The sequence below is a fragment of the Schistocerca cancellata genome, chromosome 3, assembly GCF_023864275.1.
Source record: "Schistocerca cancellata isolate TAMUIC-IGC-003103 chromosome 3, iqSchCanc2.1, whole genome shotgun sequence".
Classification (NCBI taxonomy): domain Eukaryota; kingdom Metazoa; phylum Arthropoda; class Insecta; order Orthoptera; family Acrididae; genus Schistocerca; species Schistocerca cancellata.
Genome location: NC_064628.1, coordinates 230,865,073 through 230,885,020, shown reverse-complemented (window position 1 = coordinate 230,885,020; position 19,948 = coordinate 230,865,073). Strand labels below are relative to the sequence as shown.

At 37.5% G+C, this 19,948-nt stretch overlaps 1 protein-coding gene across 1 annotated transcript in view; it reads right to left on the bottom strand.

Moving 5' to 3' along the window:
• Window positions 1-19,948, bottom strand: part of LOC126174865 (protein RRP5 homolog) — a 180,952-nt gene that overhangs the window by 22,920 nt on the left and 138,084 nt on the right. The window contains 5 exon segments of the mRNA XM_049921266.1: window positions 1,777-1,930; window positions 2,010-2,111; window positions 8,215-8,343; window positions 18,167-18,370; window positions 19,219-19,915. Of these exon segments, the coding sequence (XP_049777223.1) occupies window positions 1,777-1,930; window positions 2,010-2,111; window positions 8,215-8,343; window positions 18,167-18,370; window positions 19,219-19,915 (1,286 nt within the window).

Below are 19,948 nucleotides of genomic sequence, written 5' to 3'. Positions count from 1 at the left end.
AGCCTCCAGTTCTTTACATTGACAATGCTAGTGCATTGAAGTTGGCAAAAAATCCAGAATATCATCGACGTTCTAAACATATAGAGGTCCGACATTTCTATGTTCGTGAAAGATATCTGAACAGTGAGATTTTCTTGGAACACATTGATGGACACAACCAGTTGGCAGATATTTTGACGAAACCTCTTGAACGAGTTCGATTTAATTTTCTATGTTCAGAAATTGGCATGCAAGAGACAAAGCAATAATTTCATGATTTTTTCTTTTGGAAGAAGTGTTAAAAGAAAAGAAAAAATTCCTTGACGTCTATATTTATGTGCTGCTCCATGACTCTGCTGTCAATATCTTTATTCTTGGCTTGTGTGTAACTTCTGTGTTTTTCTTACAGTACTTGTGTTTTTTTTCCGTATCCAGGGTGTAATTACAAAGCTAATAAAATGTTTTCTTGCCTTTAAATAATATTTTTCATCAGGATGGACAAGTATATTGTGTAGGTTTGGTGGACGGCGGAATAGCACTGTGGGAGGGACGGGAAGAATAGTGCACAGGACATTTCTCATTTCAGAGCATGACGAGAGATAATCGAAACCACAGCAGAGAATGTAATTTAGTTGCTCCAGTCCCAGGTGGTACTGAGTTACGAGGCGAACACTCCTCTGTGGCCAGATGGTGGGACTTTGTGAGCTGGTGGAGACTGGAAAGATAAGGCATGGGAGATTTGTTTCTGTACATGGTTGGGAGGATAATTACAGTCAGCAAAGGCTTCAGTGAGACCCTCAGTATATTTAGAGAGATACTGCTCATCACTGCAGATGCAATGACCGAGGGTAGCTAGGCTGTATGGAAGGGACTTCGTGGTATAGAACGGGGGGCAGCTGTCAAAGAATCTCATTTTGTTCTAGAGTTATTGGTTTTTATATCTGGCAGACAGTTGCACGCGGTGTGCCCAGTTCCATAACTGAACACTGGGATCATGTGTCACAACAATTGTTTTATTTCATATAACGGATCAAGATATCAAAAGGAGGACTTTTACAAATGGTAGCAGGCAAAGAGGTACACATGTTGTATGAGAAATATTCAAAACTTTTTTATTCGCTGAGAGATGGAAGTAACTTGTCCACACCACTGAGAGAGTTGGCAGAATGGGGCAAGTAAACACATCAGTTAAGGAAAAACCATAAGCTGTGTTTAAAAAAGTTTTCAGCAGCTGGGGAGTGGTGGGCCATGATGAGTTAACTCATCCAGTCACAGGATCACTTGCTCCTTATGAATAACTGGTGGACCATGTCAAGGAAAAGGTGCTTCTCATAAACAATGGAAAGTGATGGGTAGTACTATAACTATAAAAATGCAGCAATACAATAAACAGCACACTATGCACTTGATGCTACAGGACACAAAAATATTATGTGGCACGATTAATATGAGAAGCAACACATGCACAGATGAAGTTCTGGAAAAACACTGATATATGTACAAGCAAAACAACTAGTGTATTGTATGAGGGAGTATACAGGGCAACATCAAAAGGCAGTTGATGTAAAAACAAAATTTTGATAGAAGAGATGCTGAAAAACTGGCAAGGTCAAAATGTCTGGATTCTTGGATAATACTAATGAAGTATAATTGTTCACAGTCTATAAACCAAAGAAATTAAATATCAAGTGAGTAAAAAACAGTATGTAACACTTTCATGTAGCTTCTCAAATAGGCAGCTCAAATTCTGTGCAAGGTAGAGATATGTGAAATTAGAGCAAATATGATATAACTTACGTAGCTTCTTATCAAGCTTTGAGAGAGCTTTCTGTAGGAGATCACGAGCTTTATCCAACTGCCCAAGTCGCATCAGCACTCCACCAGCATGCAGCCACATTTCCTTGTTGCTGCTGAATCGTTTCATTATTTGTCCAATCAATTGGTCAACCTCCTAATACAAATGTAACATAGGTTTGATTGACATTCGTTAATGAAATAAATATTTGGCAATTATCGGTTTACACACATACCTGTAGTTTACCACTATCAGCATAAATTTGCAACATTTGCATATTAACCTTGAAAGGATCATTGGCCTGCACAGCATCTTCTAAAACTTTATCAAGGCTTTCCTGCAATAAAAGAAGAACAGCAGACATTTATTTGAGAATATATTTCTCTTAGCGTGAAATTACTTTTCTTTTGCTACTACTCGTTATCTGTTCATAGATTATACAGGATGAAGCCAAATTCCACTGACAAAATTTTGAAGGTTGTTCAGGAATATTTTATGAGTACCTTAGTATAAGGGATTCATGATCTATGCTGGCTTGTTTCAGTGTAGTTGCACAACAGTCAAATGTCAATGGTATGTGCCATGTGTCTTGTTTCAAAGCCAACTTGTTCCACTGACTTACGATGCTTGCTGTTAACAACAATAATGTCCACTTTACTCTGAACTTTCAAGTTAGCATTCAGTAAAGTTTGGCATTACCTTGGGTTTGTTTTTCTGGCGGATTACTTGTATGTTAACAGTGATATGCAGGCAGTATTGATAGGAAGAAATTTGATTGAGTTGACCTATATGCATCTTGTGTGTGTGACGTATTGTACCATACTGTACACTGACAGAAAAGAGTGAATATACTATGATAAAAGTGTGTGTGTTAAGTTGAAGAGTAGTTTTATTACACTCTGCTTCATACTGCACTTCTTGGTGATTGCATTTTACAGGCTTTTTAGCTGTAGTGAAGGTATCTTCACTGAAACAAAGGTAACTGGGTAACAAACTCAATAAATTATAATTACATTACTACTCTGTACAGAGTCACCAGAGACTGTGGGTCCCCTAAACCAAAACTATCTAAAAACATCAAGGAACGACTTCTGAAATTCTGTCAGTGGAGTATGAAGTAAAAATCACTTTTATGGATGATTTGTCATGGAGAAAAATAAAAACATTCTTTGATTTTTAAGAAGTACAGAACTTTTATTACAATGTATCTCTAGCCACAGGTAAGGTACATATTCAGAATATATAATGGTCATTCCACATCATCAATTGAATCAATGGCCCCCACCCAACCACTGGCATCTACATGAAATTTTGCACAGATGTTCCACTCAGAATGCAATTAAGCTGCGCAAAATTTGACTTCTAAATACAAAGATTTCATGCTTTTAGGAAGGTTTCAGTAGGGGACTACAAAATGAGGTGTGGTTTCTGTGGCACTTTTCGTCAAATTTAAGATAGCTTAAAGTTGAAACTATCAGTAAACCAAAGGAGATATTTTGATTATACACAGACATTTGTGCTCAACACACTGTTAAAATTTCATAGCTGTGATATTGATAATTTTTGAGCAATACAAGATCAAAACTGGGGGGAAATCAATCTGATAAATTTCTGCTGTTTTGTGACTGCAATGTCTTAAATGAACAACTTATACTGAGTGCCTATTACTTTTCCAAAGGGAAGTTACTCATTATCAATTCTAGCGAACTACAGCCATTATTTGTAAGTATTTGAAAAGTTATTAACATGTAAGCATACCATCAGACTTCTTTTTATCAAATGTGTGCATCTTTTGATGTCAACTGCTAAATATCAGCAACTCGTATTTCCTTTAGTTTTATTTTTTTATATTAGAAAATACAGGTGTTTTGTACAAGAAAAGGTTTTGTTGACGTAACAGACCGTCTGGATAAGGTTAAAAAATAGCCTGTAGGTACTACAGTCAACCACTCACAAACCATCATTACACAGAAGTGCACTCTGTAGAACAAACTCAAAAATATTTGTGTAGTAGTTGCATTCTTTAATCTGACTATGAAGTACAGCTTTTGCAAAGAGTTGTAACAGTCCATTTGATCCATTTCCATTTTGTAGCAGCATGAAACTGTAACCAGGCCGCAACTATAGACTGCCAGTCAGACAATGTCCCTGCTTCCAAGACAGCAATTCCACACATGCTGCCACTTCAGTATCACCACTTCTGCGTGCCAACAACCAGGAAATGGAAGAGCTTTCAGGAAGTTTCTGCAGTGTGACTGAGTGCCTTGAAAATGCCAGACCCCCGTCAGGTACCAGAGGTTTCCAAAAACACAGATCTCCCACAAACTCAGCCCTGGGCAGCAATATTTAAACCTCCCAGGTTCAGCCCACCATCATTGGCACCACCGGGCCCTATTGTGATGTAAAGCCCATGTTATTCACTGCCATACTCATGACACAGCTACATTTGCCATTCTCCGGACAGTAAAGCAGTGACCAGCATCTGATTGCCTGAGCCTGGGTCACCAGTCATCTGCTGCCACCTCCATAGTGGCAGTGAGTTCCAACTGTTTGTGGTCACCACTCACTACCAGTCTGCATCCTGCAGCCTACAGTTGCATTTCATCACCCAGGTAGTCACACGGGCCTAACCTGCCTAGCCCTGGCTACCGGTTGTCTCACTGATGCCATACATTGCTGGCAGTTGCCCATATAGCCTACAATTCCAGCAGAGAGCCGCTCGCCCTCATATTCCCGAAGCAACAGCCCATAACAATTCCGCATAAATTTGTTGTCATGAAAGAAAGCTACAACACTGTTTTTTATGATATGAGAAAGTGCTTTTCTCTCATTGTTACCACCAGGTACTGTTAATATAACCACCTATTATTAGCATGTTCTAGTTGTTTTGAAAATTTTGCTAGAAAATGTAAATTCATAAGCCACCAGTGGTGTCGATCAACTTTATGGAGCAAGTTTCAACATTTGCAAATATGAGGGGAAAAAAAGGGAAGAGAGAGAGAGAGAGAGAGAGAGAGAGAGAGAGAGAGAGAGAGAGAGAGAGAAGAAAAAAGAAAAAAAAGGGAAAAGAAAATTCGCCATTTTTGCTTCAACTCTTTCAGTAGGCCACAATGAGGTTTGATAACCATCAGAATTTTGCTATACAAATATATCTAGCTTAAATGTATCAGAAGCAGCAGTTTATAAAATATTAAAACCAACAATAACAATTCAGTTTGTTCTTGACAAATCTTGTGCTTTACGTAGCCTTGTGAATCTAGTTTGGAGATTTTTTGACATTTTAGAGGAGAATGGCCATGACTTGCCATAGCCTGAATTGATTCTTTCTGCAGTTCTCATTTTTTTACCAGCATCGGCAACTGAAGCCTATTAGGTGCATAACAGAAATGCAAGTTTCTTGTGAAATTTATTCTACCATATATTTACTATCCCTTTTAATTATTTCAATCCTGCATTTCCTTTGTTTCATAATTTCCTAGTTATGATCAGTAGCAGCTCACAGGTATATATTCTGGGTGTTCACAAATTTTTAGATTTAAATATAATAGAAGGAAACGTTCCACGTGGGATAAAATATATCTAAAAACAAAGATGATGTGACTTACCAAACGAAAGCGCTGGCACGTCGATAGACACACAAACATACACACAAAATTCTAGCTTTCGCAACCAACGGTTGCCTCGTCAGGAAAGAGGGAAGGAGAGGGAAAGACGAAAGGATTTGGGTTTTAAGGGAGAGGGTAAGGAGTCATTCCAATCCCGGGAGCAGAAAGACTTACCTTAGGGGGAAAAAAGGACGGGTATACACTCACACACACACACACACACACACATATCCATCCACACATATACAGACACCACTGTATATGTGTGGATGGATATGTGTGTGTGTGTGTGTGTGTGTGTGTGTGTGTGTGTGAGTGTATACCTGTCCTTTTTTCCCCCTAAGGTAAGTCTTTCTGCTCCCGGGATTGGAATGACTCCTTACCCTCTCCCTTAAAACCCAAATCCTTTCGTCTTTCCCTCTCCTTCCCTCTTTCCTGATGAGGCAACCGTTGGTTGCGAAAGCTAGAATTTTGTGTGTATGTTTGTGTTCGTTTGTGTGTCTGTCGACCTGCCAGCACTTTCATTTGGTAAGTCACATCATCTTTGTTTTTAGATATAATTTTTAGATTTAGATACATTTGGGAATGTGAAATTAATAGCATCTGCTGTATAACAGTTACACTTATAAACAAATTTATACAGCTACAGCCACTGCCAATAACAATCTACATCTACATCCATACTCCGCAAGCCACTTGACGGTGTGTGGCGGAGGGAACTTTGAGTACCTCTATCGGTTCTCCCTTCTATTCCAGTCTCGTATTGTTCGTGGAAAGAAGGATTGTCGGTATGCCTCTGTGTGGGCTCTAATCTCTCTGATTATAATATGTATAACGTATCTGACAAAAGAAAGAATTGTTTTGTAGATTTTGTTGTTTTGTATATAATTAAGTACAGTTTGGGGCAATAACGAAATTATGTGTAAGCTTTCGCAACTCTCCCTTTCACATTTATGCGTAAGTGGGAGTTTTCGTGCTTTTCTATTTTTTGGACAAGTATACAAGATCACTGGAGGATGTATTAGTTCACGAATTTACTTCTAGGCTGAAAATCAGATATTCTTATGCTGCACCCACACAACAACTTGTGCTAACTGTACACTTCCTTGTTAAATGTTCGCCTGTAGTCATGCTTATTTGATTTCTTTACTTTCTTAATAAAAGGATCTGTTCTCGGAGGTTCCCAGAATGAGATTTTCACTCTGCAGCAGAGTGTGCGCTGATATGAAACTTCCTGGCACGTTAAAGTTGAAGCTGTGTGCCACACTGAGACTCGAACTCGGGATCTTTGCCTTTTGCGTTCAGGTGCTCTACCAACTGAGTTACCCAAGCAGGACTCATGACCCGTCCTCACAGCTTTACTTTTCTGTTGGCATTTAAAATAGATTCAACATAGTTCATATTTACACTCTATACAAAAGCCAATATTGACAAACATCCCAAACAGTCTTGCCAGTCGGATTTTCGTAGTACATTGAAATGCTGCTACATTCGAAGATGAACAATATGAAATTTGTATTTACTTCGTTGGATAATGTATGAAAATGCAGTGGTCGAAACTCGAGGCAGAGAAAAAAGCTCGTCTTCCAACTTTTTTTAAATTTATTTACTGACTCAGAGGTTTTGACGCCAGTATTTATCTTTGTGTCTGCAAAGCATACCTGTGTAGTGCTATATATTTTCGACGGCAGAAGTTAGTTGTGGCGGCACCTACCAACATTTTTCAGAAATTCCGCTTACTTTGCACTCGATTCTAAGCCGCAGACGGTTTTTTGGATTACAAAAACCGGAAAAAAAGTGCGGCTTAGATTCGAGTAAATACGGTAGATGATATTCTTTAGCAACATGACAGCAAAAACGCAAAAATTTGTTAAAAAAAGTTGGGTGGCATGTTATTAATATAAAACTTCTACTCAAGGACACTCACTGTGCCTTAATGTACAAAAGTAGGAGTAAAGGAGACGACTCACCGAAAAGCACAAGCATCGAATTGTCAACAGCCACACACAAAAAAAGATAGATACCATGCTAGCTTTCAGAGTAATCCTTTCTCCAGCTGGAACACACACACACACACACACACACACACACACACACACACACACACACCTGTCCCTATACCAAGTGCCACTTACATTACTACTAGTTTCCACTTTTACAAACTATTAAAGGTGACCAAAAACTGTTGAAGAACTCAAACAATATTTTGAAAGTTTACACTGAAAAGATCTTTAAACCTTGGATTAGCTGGTACCTTGAGATCAAATTTTGCACAGACTAGTTTTATTCTAATGGATACATCTGTGCAAAATTCTACTCAAATTGGAGACAACTCCTGTAATTGGTCTACTTGATACTATTGAACTATCAAGGTCCAATTATGAAAACATAAAATCAATATTAAAGCTCCTAACTTTTTATGGAATGGCCCATATATGTTGATTTCACCATGGCTACTATTTCAGACATATTATGTACTGCTATGACATTACATCTGCTTTCAGTTTAAAACAGTGCAAAATAGAAACTAAAATTATGAACACACACTTAGGCAATACTGTAATGAGTGAAGTCTTGTCAATTTTTTCATTAATTCTTATTGTGCAACTTGAAACAAATATTTTATTGATAGTTTCAAAAAGAAAAATTGAATGTACTACTATACAGTAAAAATTGATATTTGGTCAGACTTACAACTGATTTCACTGCAATTGTTTTATATGAAATGGAATGGTGAAAACTTTTAAAATGGATGTCAAATGTGAAACAAGCTTTATAAGCTTTTTACATAAAAATCTTGTCACCAGGCCTGTCTATCAATATAGCATTCCTCACCTTTGTGCCGTATAAGTTTTCTAAATTGAGCAACGCTACCCACACATTCAGTTTCTCTTGCTCTTCACGAAACGAAATAGTTTTCAGGGCACGGAAGGCAACTGCCCTAGCTTTCTCTATCTCTGTTGCCTAGAATAAAAGGAAAAAAAATGAAAGAATTAGTTATCCTGAACATGATGTTGAATGAGTGACTAACAACAGGTTTTTTATTTTTTTTATTTTTTTTATTATTTTTTTATTTTTTTTTTTTACAGAAGACAGTAAAAATATTACAAATGTTAGATAATGATTGAAATAGATAAGTGTTGAGTGCAGTCTTTTGATAGAAAGATTTCTGTAGGTTTTAATGGAGAAATAAGGCACACATTTCCTAAATAAAGTTAATATGTGTAATATGCTTACACAGCAGCATATTTGGCCTTTCTTAAACTTATTTTCTTGTTCTCCCATTTTTACATTCATTATGTTCCAAGTAATTACAACTGCTTTCAAAATTCGGCAGTGTAAACACGTTTGCTAAACTTTTTCATGCAAAAGTTATCTATTGTGCCACAATTTAATGTGTGTGCACAAGGGATCATCAAAGAGTGAATTATCACCTCAGTTAATCTTTCTCAATAAAGACAAAAGTTAATTTCTCAGGTAGTTTCTGAAATGCCGTCTACATGTATCAGCTTAACTGAATATACAGGCTTATTTTAAATGATGGACCCATTTTCAAATCTATGGATTTATTCAAGTACGGATTCAAAATAAACAAGCTTTACATTAATGAAAAGAGGAAGTTCCAAAGCTTTTTTCATAATGTTTGATATCAATTTAATAAATTTTACAATTTGTAATAATTTCTAATTAATTAGTTTTTAATAATTATTTAATAATTAGAAATGTGATAAACATTATGAATGTTCTATGTGGCCACTGTTGCCTGCACAGCAAACATCGATGTGGTAGCCAAACTTGTCCCACACACATGTAAAAGTGTATCTGCTGTTACTGGGTGCATGGCAGCAGTGATCCAGTTCCGCAGATCATTCACAGTGGTCAGTGCAGGCAAGACATAAACAGCTTACTTTACATAACCGGCTGCTTCTGAAACCATAACAGCTCGCTCGCCAAAAACTTTGAAACTTCCTCTTTTCATTAGTGTACTTCCTCTTTTCATTTGTATAAAGCTTGTTCATTTTGGATATGTACATGAATACTATGAATTTTTGAAAATGGGTCCATCATTTAGAACAACCCTGTATTACAAACAAAGCCAAAAGAAGTCATTTAACATAATGAGATCAATAGCTGGCACCTGGAGAGGAGCTCTGTCCAGTACTCTTTAACTTTCTACACAACTCTGATACAATCAATTGTAGCTTATAGCTGCTTTATTAAGATAGTGGCTCCAAAAAGACATTTAAAACTGGACAGATGTTGATTCCAATGTCTAATAACATACCTCAGAACAATGCGATCCATTTGCATCGATGTCAAGCATATCCCCACAGCTTATAAAGCTACACATACAGATAGTTTGTAAATATACTAGTGGAATTCCTTTTGAGCAGCCATAGAGTTACCAATTAAATACGATAAAAGGACTGTATATAATTACAATACAAAATTGCTGACCACTTCACTACAGGTAGGAGCAACCTGCCCTTCCGCTTTCACCTTCACCTTCCTCTACTTATCCCTCTCTCCTCCATGAAGAAGGGAGTAATAGTTCTGAAAGCTAACACAGTGTCACATAATTTTAGTTTTGTCAAAACTACTGAATATTTCATCTGCTCAAGTTAAGTACTGACCAGCAATTTTGCCTCAAAATTTAGTACTTCTGTCAGCTGACTTTTCCTTTTGATGCAGCCAAAAGTACTTCATGGCAGCTTAAAACTGAAAGATATGAACATTGTAACTATTCAGCAAGAGATTGGATTAAAAGCTTATCAGCAATCTATATTAAAATTTACACAGATAACTGAAGAAAAACCACCCTCTGGATGTCATTGATTGCACAATTCATTATCTCCAATTAATCCAGTTGCCCATTTACAACCATATCCACAGTAGAGTATCATCACAAGAGAAATTATGATTTTCAGGATACATACACAATATCTCAAACCCAGACCATCTGGATCCTCCCCCCCACCACCAGCTTTTCTGAACTGCACAGATAGGAGTTATCCTTATAATACATTCTCCTTTCCCGAAATTATCCTGGCCTCAACCTATAGTGACCTACTGCCCCCACACCCTCCACTCAATAGTTTCTGCCCCCTCTATCCCATCAACTCCTTCCTATTCACTTCCCCTTACTGTCACTGTGTGTTGCCCTCTGCCAATGCACGTGCCGGTCTTCTATCCTTCCCTTCCCCCTGACAATGTCCCAACTCCCTGCCCCCTCAGTCTCCCAATACTGTGTCTGGTAGTCTTGTCAAGCTACCATCTATACCCTGCACACACTGCTAGACAGTGCTCTTCTGTCCCAACACCTGTACCCCACTGTACCACTCCCCATTCCCCGCCGCACTCCAGACTTCTGCTTTCATTCAATATGACAGATTTTTTGGTCGGAGCCACCAGAGAGAGCGGTCGTGTGTGCATGAGTTGTGCTCGCTTGTCTGAATGTGTGTGTGTGTGTGTGTGCGTACACTTTTTTCTTTTTTTATAGAAGGCTTTGGCCGAAAGCTAAATGTGTAACAGTAATTTTGTTGTGCCTGTCTGCAACTCAGTGTGTGAGTAGCACTATCAGTTTCCTAATATAGTTGATATTACAACTTTCAGTTTCCAGGGTTCAATATACGAAACTGTTAATCATAACCAATTCAAAGAGTGTCCACAGTCACTAGAAAATCCAAACAGGAATAGTAAAAATAATAGTTGTTTAGTAGATATCATGCATGGCACAGTGAAAAGTAAATGTAGATAAATAACTGTGACTAAATGATTCAGCTTACACAGGAATAGTTTTTAAGAGTTTTTAAGAAATAGGTGAACAATTTGGCGAACAGTGCTTTAACTACACAAAATCTCTGAAATATAACAATTCCTAAGTCTGATCTTGAATCTTGAGCAAAAAAACACAGGTTGATAACATTGGAGAGAAACTTGGAAATACTCTAGAACTATCAAAGAAAAGTGGTGTACCACTGTCCTGCCAGTAGTACCTCTAAAACCTGGGATCAACAACTGCAAGATCTGCAGATGTCTCACCACAAGCATAACAAGAACTAGATTCAACTGCAACATTTTCCCAGCTCATCTCTTCACAGTTGATGTTGTAAACAATCCCAAATGTGATTGCAATGGTGAACCAAATGTCTTCACATGTTTCAAATATGAACACAATAATAAAGAACTAATCTGTCAACTGAGTAAACTAAGAATCCAATCTCCTTGGTTATGTCCAGCTTATTACACAGAAACTATGCACATATACATTGTACAAATTTATAATATATTGGGTGATCAAAAAGTTTCTGTTTGAAGGACATACAGTCCAGAATTGGTATGCCAACCAGGCAAAATCATTATAAGCACTGAGATAGTCACTCCACCAACACATCACATTGAACAAACCTATTTGGTAAAACCATTTGTCCTGTTGCATGAAGAGGTCTGTAATTGCCTGCTGCACATCCTTGTCTGACATGAATTGTTGATCCTTCAAAGCGTTTTTCAAGGGACTGAAAGCATGATAATCACATTGGGAGAGATTAGGACTGCAGTGTTGGTGCTCAAATGTCTCCCAGTTGAGTTGGCGTAACTTCTGTCTTACACCATTTACAATATGGGGACATGCATTATCACGAAGCAGCAGCACCCCTTGGCACACCTTTCCACAACAATTGTTTTTAAGGGACATGCTGCCCCACACACATCCTTCATTCTCTGATGGATGTCTACCAGTGTTTTCTCTTCAGATGCCAAGAAAATAACAACAGCACATTGGTCCTGTCTGAACACATTTGGTAATAACACTGCCATAGTTCACATTGCCACATTTACCACATGCATGTCAGAAAGATATGAATGAAATACTAATCCCTTGCCTACACACCAGTGCTTATATACCTGCTTCGGAGTTATGCTACAACACTGTAACAACACCCTCAAACAGAAACTTTGTGATCGTCCCTTACAGCATGTAAACATATAACGAGAGGCTGGACCATTGATTTTAGTAAGTTGTAGCATATTAGTCAGAGAACATTTGAAAGTACCTCCTCGGAAACAGTTTAGGTCACTACAACAGCATTTTCAAAAAATTGAAGACATACATTACGTCTCCAATTCAGCAATTAACCATCAACTAGGATAAGTATAAGCCATTGTTTTAAGCAATTTCAACAAACTGGAAGTCTCTGCAAAGAACACAGTATGGGCCAACCACATGTTGAATGAGAACATAAGATGCATTGAAGAAAGTTTTGAGCATAGTCCAAGTAAGTCAAACAAATAGAGCTTGTAAAGAACTAAAAATCCCTCAACCAACAGTATGGCAAGTATTGAGACACTTTTTGCCATACAGGCCCTACTGCTGACAACTTATGCAGGTTATTACTGAATAAGACAGAAAAGTCTATTGATTTTTGTGGCAATACTGTAAGAAATGTTTCTCTCACACTTAATTTCTAGGAACAAAGGAACACCATCCAAGTGGAGAGGCGAATAGATATGATGTTCACATTTGGAATCTGCAAATCCCGATGAAATGTTGCAATATGAGAGACTCGGCAGTGCTAAATATGTTTCGTGCCTATCACAAAACAAAGTTTATGGGCAACTGGTTTTTGTGGAGGGAATTGTCATCAGAAGAATATATCTGAATATACTGGAACAATGGTTTTTTCCTCAATCTATTGAAGTCTCACAAGACTTCATTTTTCAACAGAAATGAACTCTGACCCAAGGACACCTTGATGTCCAAAACATTTTTTAATCAATCCCCTTCTCAACTACAGAAACAAGTACAGCTGTAGCAATGATGTTCCATATGTGGGATGAGTCTGACTATTAATCAGTGTTTCCCATGCAGCAGGAGGGTGACACCATAAACATTTATGGCTTTGTTAGCAAACTTTACAAGTTGCTGTTTCCATAGATATTCACATCCAACACATATTCCACTACATAAAAATTAATTTAATCTGATACATCTTTTTGAATAACCCTAGACATAGCTTTTGAGACTGCTTTCATTCTCCTGCCAAGGTGCAGAAATTTTCAGAAAGGGATTCAAACTAAAGAGTTCACAGTCATCTGAATTCAGGCCTTGTATCACTTGGCCACCATGCCAGTTAGCAAGGATTTTCCTTCTCAAATTATCTGCAATTGATTGGAATCATTTATTATTCAACTTCATTGAAACTACTAGGTTGTGGGACAGATACATATTAACAAAATTTTCTTATTATTGAATGTTGCATTAATTCCACCTTGTCCAAAGCAGATGCTGGATCATCTGATTCGATGATTTTTTTCTCTCTTTCCTCTCTCACAGGAATTACTTTCAAGTGCCCTCTGACTAGTATGTTGAAGTTCAGTGAAATTGGTGGACCTCAGATTCTGGCCACTCTCTGTGCATGTAACTGCCTTTGTACTCTCAATACACAACTCAATACTGTATTGTATAAATGTAATCAAAAATCACATATGCATATCATTGAGGGGTGCACTGTCAAGAAAAAGTAAGGAAGATAACAGTTCAACACAACATCTTATTAATGATGAGGTCACCAGAGACAGAGTTGATACTCTGATTTCAATGACACTAACAATTTGCAGCATTGCCCACAGAACTGATCGTGGCCCTTTTGTTCCAATTTGAGTGGAAGGACTGACCTTGAGACTTCGAACATTCTGTGACAAGCTAAGTTTCAACTCCCTCGACTAGTGCCATTGGGTTGAGAACTGAAGGCTCCCTCTAATCACCACAGATCATCACAGGTAAACTGACTGTGTGTGGGATGCACTAAAGGGCTTTTTAGATTAGGCAATTCTCCATTCAATCCAGATAACAACAGTTGTATGAAACCCAGAAGTGTCAGTGTTAAGGTCAAAAGAAATGCCTCCCATAGGTGAGACCATAATACTAGGTACAGAGAGCTGGTTGAAATCTGAAATTGATAGCAGTGACATTTTTGGGGGAAATTTAAGTGTATATTGAAAGGATACGCAAATGGGAAATGGAGGTGGTGTTGCAATAGACAAGAAATTAAAATCTACCACGAAACAGAGATTACTGCACAATAGGTGTAAAACAAAGCGCAGGGCTATAGATAAAGAGAAGCAGAATGAAATGTGTTCCACTGTCACAAGAGATGTGTGAATCCTTCAATGATTGCCACAGCAGAATATTTTCAAATAATCTTTCACAAAATTAAAATAATTCTGGTCATATGTAAAAACTTATGGTGACATCATCAAAGTTAGTGTCCAGTTCCTAGCAAAGGGGAAAGGAACCGAAATAGAGGGCAGAAAAGCAAAAGCTGAAATGCTCCATTTTAAAATGTTGCTTTACAAAGGAAAACCAAGGAGAATTACCCCACTTTCATCTTCATGCCATAGAAAAGAAGACTGAAATAAGTATTAGTGCCAGTGGTGTTGAGAAACAGCTAAAATCGTTAAAACTGAAAAAAGCTCCTGGGCCTGATGGAATTCCTGTCAGATTCTATACTGAATTTGCAGCTGAGTTAGTCCCTAATTTAACTATAGTCTATCATAGATCCCTAAAACAAAAAATTATGCCCAATAATTGGAGGAAAGCACAGGTCACCCGTCTACAAGAAGGGTAGTAGGAGTGACCCACAAAACTACCATCCAGTAACCTTGTCATCAATTTGTTGTAAAATCTTAGAATATATTCTGAGATATTTCGAACGGAATGACTTCCTCAATGCCAACCAGCATGGATTCCAAAAACATGGATCATGTAAAACCGAAGTTGCACTATTCTCACATGACATACTGAAAGCTTTGTATCAAGGGAATCGGGTAGGTGCAGTATTTCTTAAATTCTGAAAAACGTTTGACTGATACCACACTTACACTTATTATCAAAAGTATGACCACATGAGGTATCAAGAGAAATCTGTGACTGGATTGAGGATTTTTTAGTATGGAGAACACAGCATGTTTTCTTGGATAGAGAGTCACTGTCAAATGTAGAAGTAACTTTGGGTGTACCACTGGGAAGTGTGTTGGGAGCCTTGAGGTTCATGTTTTATATTAATGACCTTGCGGAGAATATTAATAGTAATGTCAGGCTTTTTGCAGATGATGCAGTTATCTGCAATGAAGACCATCTGAAAGAAGCTGCATAAATGTTCAGTAAGATCTTGACAAGACTTCAAAATGGTGCAAAGATTGGCAACTTGCTCTCAGTGTTGAGAAATGTAAAACTATGCACTTAAAAAAAAATTGTATCCTAAGACTATAATATTCACTGAGTCACTGTTGGAATCAGACAACTCATACAAATACCTGCATGGAACACTTCGTAGGGATATGAAATAGAATGACAACATAGGTTCAGTCATGGGTCAAGCAGGTGGTAGATATTGGTTTATTGGTAGAACACCGGGGAAGTGCAATCAGTCTACACAGAAGATTGTTTACAAATCACTCATGCGACCCATCCTGGAATACTGCTCAAGTGTGTGCAACCCATACCAAATAGGACTAGCAGGGGATATTGAATGTATACAGAGAAGGGCAGCAAGAATGGTCACAGATTTGTTGAATCCATGGGAGAGTGTCACAGATATACGGAAGGAACTGAAGTGGCAGACTCTTGAAGAAGGCATAAACTATCCTGAGAAATTCTATTACCAAAGTTTCAAGAACCAACTTCACATGGTGACTCTAGGAACACACTACAACCACCTACAAGCTGCTCACATAAGAATCATGAGGGTAAGATTAGAATAATTACAGTATGCACAGAGGCATTTAAACAATCATTCTTCCCACACTCCACACATGAATGGAATGAGAAGAAACCCTAATAACAGGTACAATGGGATCTACCCTCTGCCATGCACTTCACGGTAGTTTCCAGAGTGTAGATGTAGATGTAGATTTGGGAAGGATGGGGAGGAACCTTGGTTTTGTCCTTTTCAAAGAGGCCATGCCAGTGTTTGCATTAAGCAATTTCGGGGAAAAAAAATTACATGAAACTGGATGACTGGATAGGGATTTTAACTACCATCCTTCTGCAAACACACTGAGAGAATTCTGTGTTATTTCTAAATGTGTTCTATTTCTATGCACAATCTACATTAATTTTGTTTGATGATGAGTTGTGTACCAAGGGTGGTGTATGGAGTACTAGATACAAAAAGAGGGAGTATGACTCCACAGATTTCACCAGTTAATCTCACCTCACATCATAATACAAACTTTTTTGTGAGTATCTCAATCAAGGGTTGCCACCGATGACTGCAGTGAAGAAATAAATAGAAAATTTCAATTTTAATTTCAAAGCAATTGCTCTACCAAGACAACTAGCACATTCAGTGAGCACATTATAACGTTTTTAAATGAGAAAGTATTGCCAGTTAGAATTATATGTGACTTACCAAAATCACTTGATTCTGGTAATCTTATCATTTTATTCACTTCCATGGAATATGTAGTTTAGCACATGCAAGGTTCAATTGCTATTCAAAAAACAGGATACCCAAAGTAACAAAATTCACTTCAAATAGTTAAGGGGAATACCACAGGACATTAACAGGGAGAAGTTATAATGGAGATTTCACAGTGCTCTGCTATGGATCCACTACTGTCCTTGTTCTAGTATTTTATTTGAAATAGGCAACAAAATTAGTCCTTTTTGTATATAACAACACTGATGTCAAGGTAAGTAACAAAGCATCAACATTTTGTTTAAGTTGTTCAGTTTTGCAAAAATGGGTTAGCTTAGCAAATCTCATCCAGTTTTGCACAATCAATACCACCACACTTCTGTTAATGTACTGGAGCAACAAGGAATAATGAAAAAGTTCAAAGTTTTTGGAGTGCATATTGATGAATACCTAATGTGGAAAACATACAGTACACCTGCTAAAACATTTTAGTTCATTTGCTGTAAGAATAATTAGCAACTACAGAGACATTGAAATCAGTAATTTAAGACTTTTGCATTTTTTAATTCTTTGGTATTACATGGTACAATATTGTGTGGTAGCTCATTATATAAGCAAAAATGACTGTTATGAATAAATTATTAGAAGGAAGAAGTGATCTTCAATGTACTCTATCGATGGCACAAAAAAGGATGAAATGCACAACTGTAAGACTCAGTCAGTAAATGAAAAGCTCATATCAACTCAAAGGTTGTTTGAACACCACACTGTTTAACTCAGTATGGTCCTAATGTAGGTGCTACGTCCTTGATTTCCTCTGACCTTTAAACCAACTTGTGCACCAAGTTGTATGGGATTTAGAATTTAATTTGTTTCCAAACCATGCAACACCTTGGCATTCTCCACTTTAAAAAATCACTCCCACAACCCATAAAAGCGATAAAAAATTCTATGACCTATTAGGGATAAAATCCCCGGCCTTTGATTTAGCAATTGCCCATTAAGCCATTGAGCCACAGAAATAAAATGCTTGGCAGAGAGCAAAGGCATTTTCAAACACTGAGTAATGCTGTTTATCGTTAAACAGTTCCATAATTCTGAAAAATATAAATACGCAGTCAATTACAAATCTGTAGAGCAACTTCAACATTTGCTGCACTTCTACATTCCAGATCAATATGTTTATCATGAATGTGTTGTCTGGGACAAGTAACTAACTACTGACTGACTGGTTTATCAACTCGGCTAAAATGAAGGAAAAAGGAATGGACTTACAGAGGATATTACAGGAAGACTATAACCGAAAACCAGACCACCAGCAGTAATATGTGTGTATAATGACTGGATGTATACAAACCATGTATTACCTGTAAATGGAATGCCATGTATTTGATCCAGCACATGGAGCTGTTGGGTGAAGCTAGAACAAGACGGTCAAAGTCATCTGCAGACTGTGGTACAAGTTGCGAATCAGCAAGACGTCTTTCTGCTTCTCGTAGTTTCTCCTCTTCCTGACGAGCTAGCTCACGTCGTTCAGCTGCTGACAATTTTTTCCGCTTTTTACTACTAACCTGAACAGCAAAATATTACAGTGGACCAATGGTAATGAGATATTTAGAATATTCGATAACTCTATGATATGATACGATATGATTAATTAGAAGGTAAAACCATCTACTCATTTTTCTTGTCCAGCATGTGCAACATGATGCTGCAGGTTCTGTAAATGTAGTAATTACTTGGAATCAAATAATGGCAACAGTTGCACTTTTATTTTCGATCACCATGTATGGTTTCAGACACAAAGGCCATTTCAAGTGGTTATGAGTCTATCACGGGAGCAAACAACAGACTCATAATCACTGGAAATTAGTCTTGGCAGTGAAAAACCAGTCATAATGATCAAGAACGGAAATGCAATTGGCGCTGTTAGTTGATTCCAGCTTTCTATTCAGCTCAAAAGATGTGTAGATATAATATGTAAAATTATGCAAAATTAAGAGGCATCACTAATTTCAGTTTTACAGCTAAAATAATGTGCTTCTTATCTTCCACATATCTTTTCTGCTTGTATTATAATTAATATTATTTAACAATAAAACCTAATTTGTAAATTTCTGCCATCTTATTTTTTCTGATGTTGATTTCAGGTTAAAAGCATGTCTGAACTTAGAACAGACGCTGCTGCAATCCCTGGAATAATGAATGAAGTGGCTACAGTGCAAGTAACTCATTCCACATTTTCTGCTAATGTATATAATGTACTAACTTGGCTGAATTAAATCTACATGCATTTGGCTCACCATATATCCTATACATATTGTTAAGAAAATAAGGAATTTGTAAATAAGCAATTGTGGTTCATCAAGAAAGCATTACATAAAGCACAATTCTACAGACTTGAAGTAGCGTTACTCACTTCTTGGTCATCACCCTCATCACTGGAACTCTCATTCTGTGCCTGAACAACTCTTACAGCTGGTAACATGGATGGATCAGCATTCCAAATAAATGTAGTGCCTGAGCCCAAGGGTTTGACTTCAGTTCCAGTACAATCTGTGTGAAAAGAGGAATCTTTTAATTTCTTCTTTGGGGACAGTGGAAACTCTGGACAACCACTGACTGAGTCTTGAAGATGAGATTCATCGGGATGGACACATTCACTATCAGTTTCCTCCTTAAAACTGCTGTGAGGCACCTGTAATTTTCTTTTGGGAGGAGAAGTCTCATTGTTTTTCTTAGTAGTGGCTTCCTTTGGCTTACTCGGTGTTGCTATGCTTTTACTTCCATGACTGTCAAGGAGACTGCACTGCTGTTCTGTCTCTGAAATTTTCCTCTTTCTGCTTTTTTGCCTGTTGTCACTGTTAATATCGGTGACACCTGCATCAACTCCACTGCTCTCCAATTCCTTTTTGATTCCAACGTCTTCTATAAGAAGTTGTTTCTTCTCAACATCAGACCCTTCCATAATGTCCACTGATACAATTTCAGATTTATTTTCAGTACCAGAATTTTTAGCCACCAGCATGTCATGGTATAACATATTTGTTTTTTTCAGAAGTTGTGGCTTTGTTACATAAGTTTTTGGCAGGGCAATGATGAGATCATTTTCAACACTAGAAAAAAAAGTATGAAAATACATTTTTTTA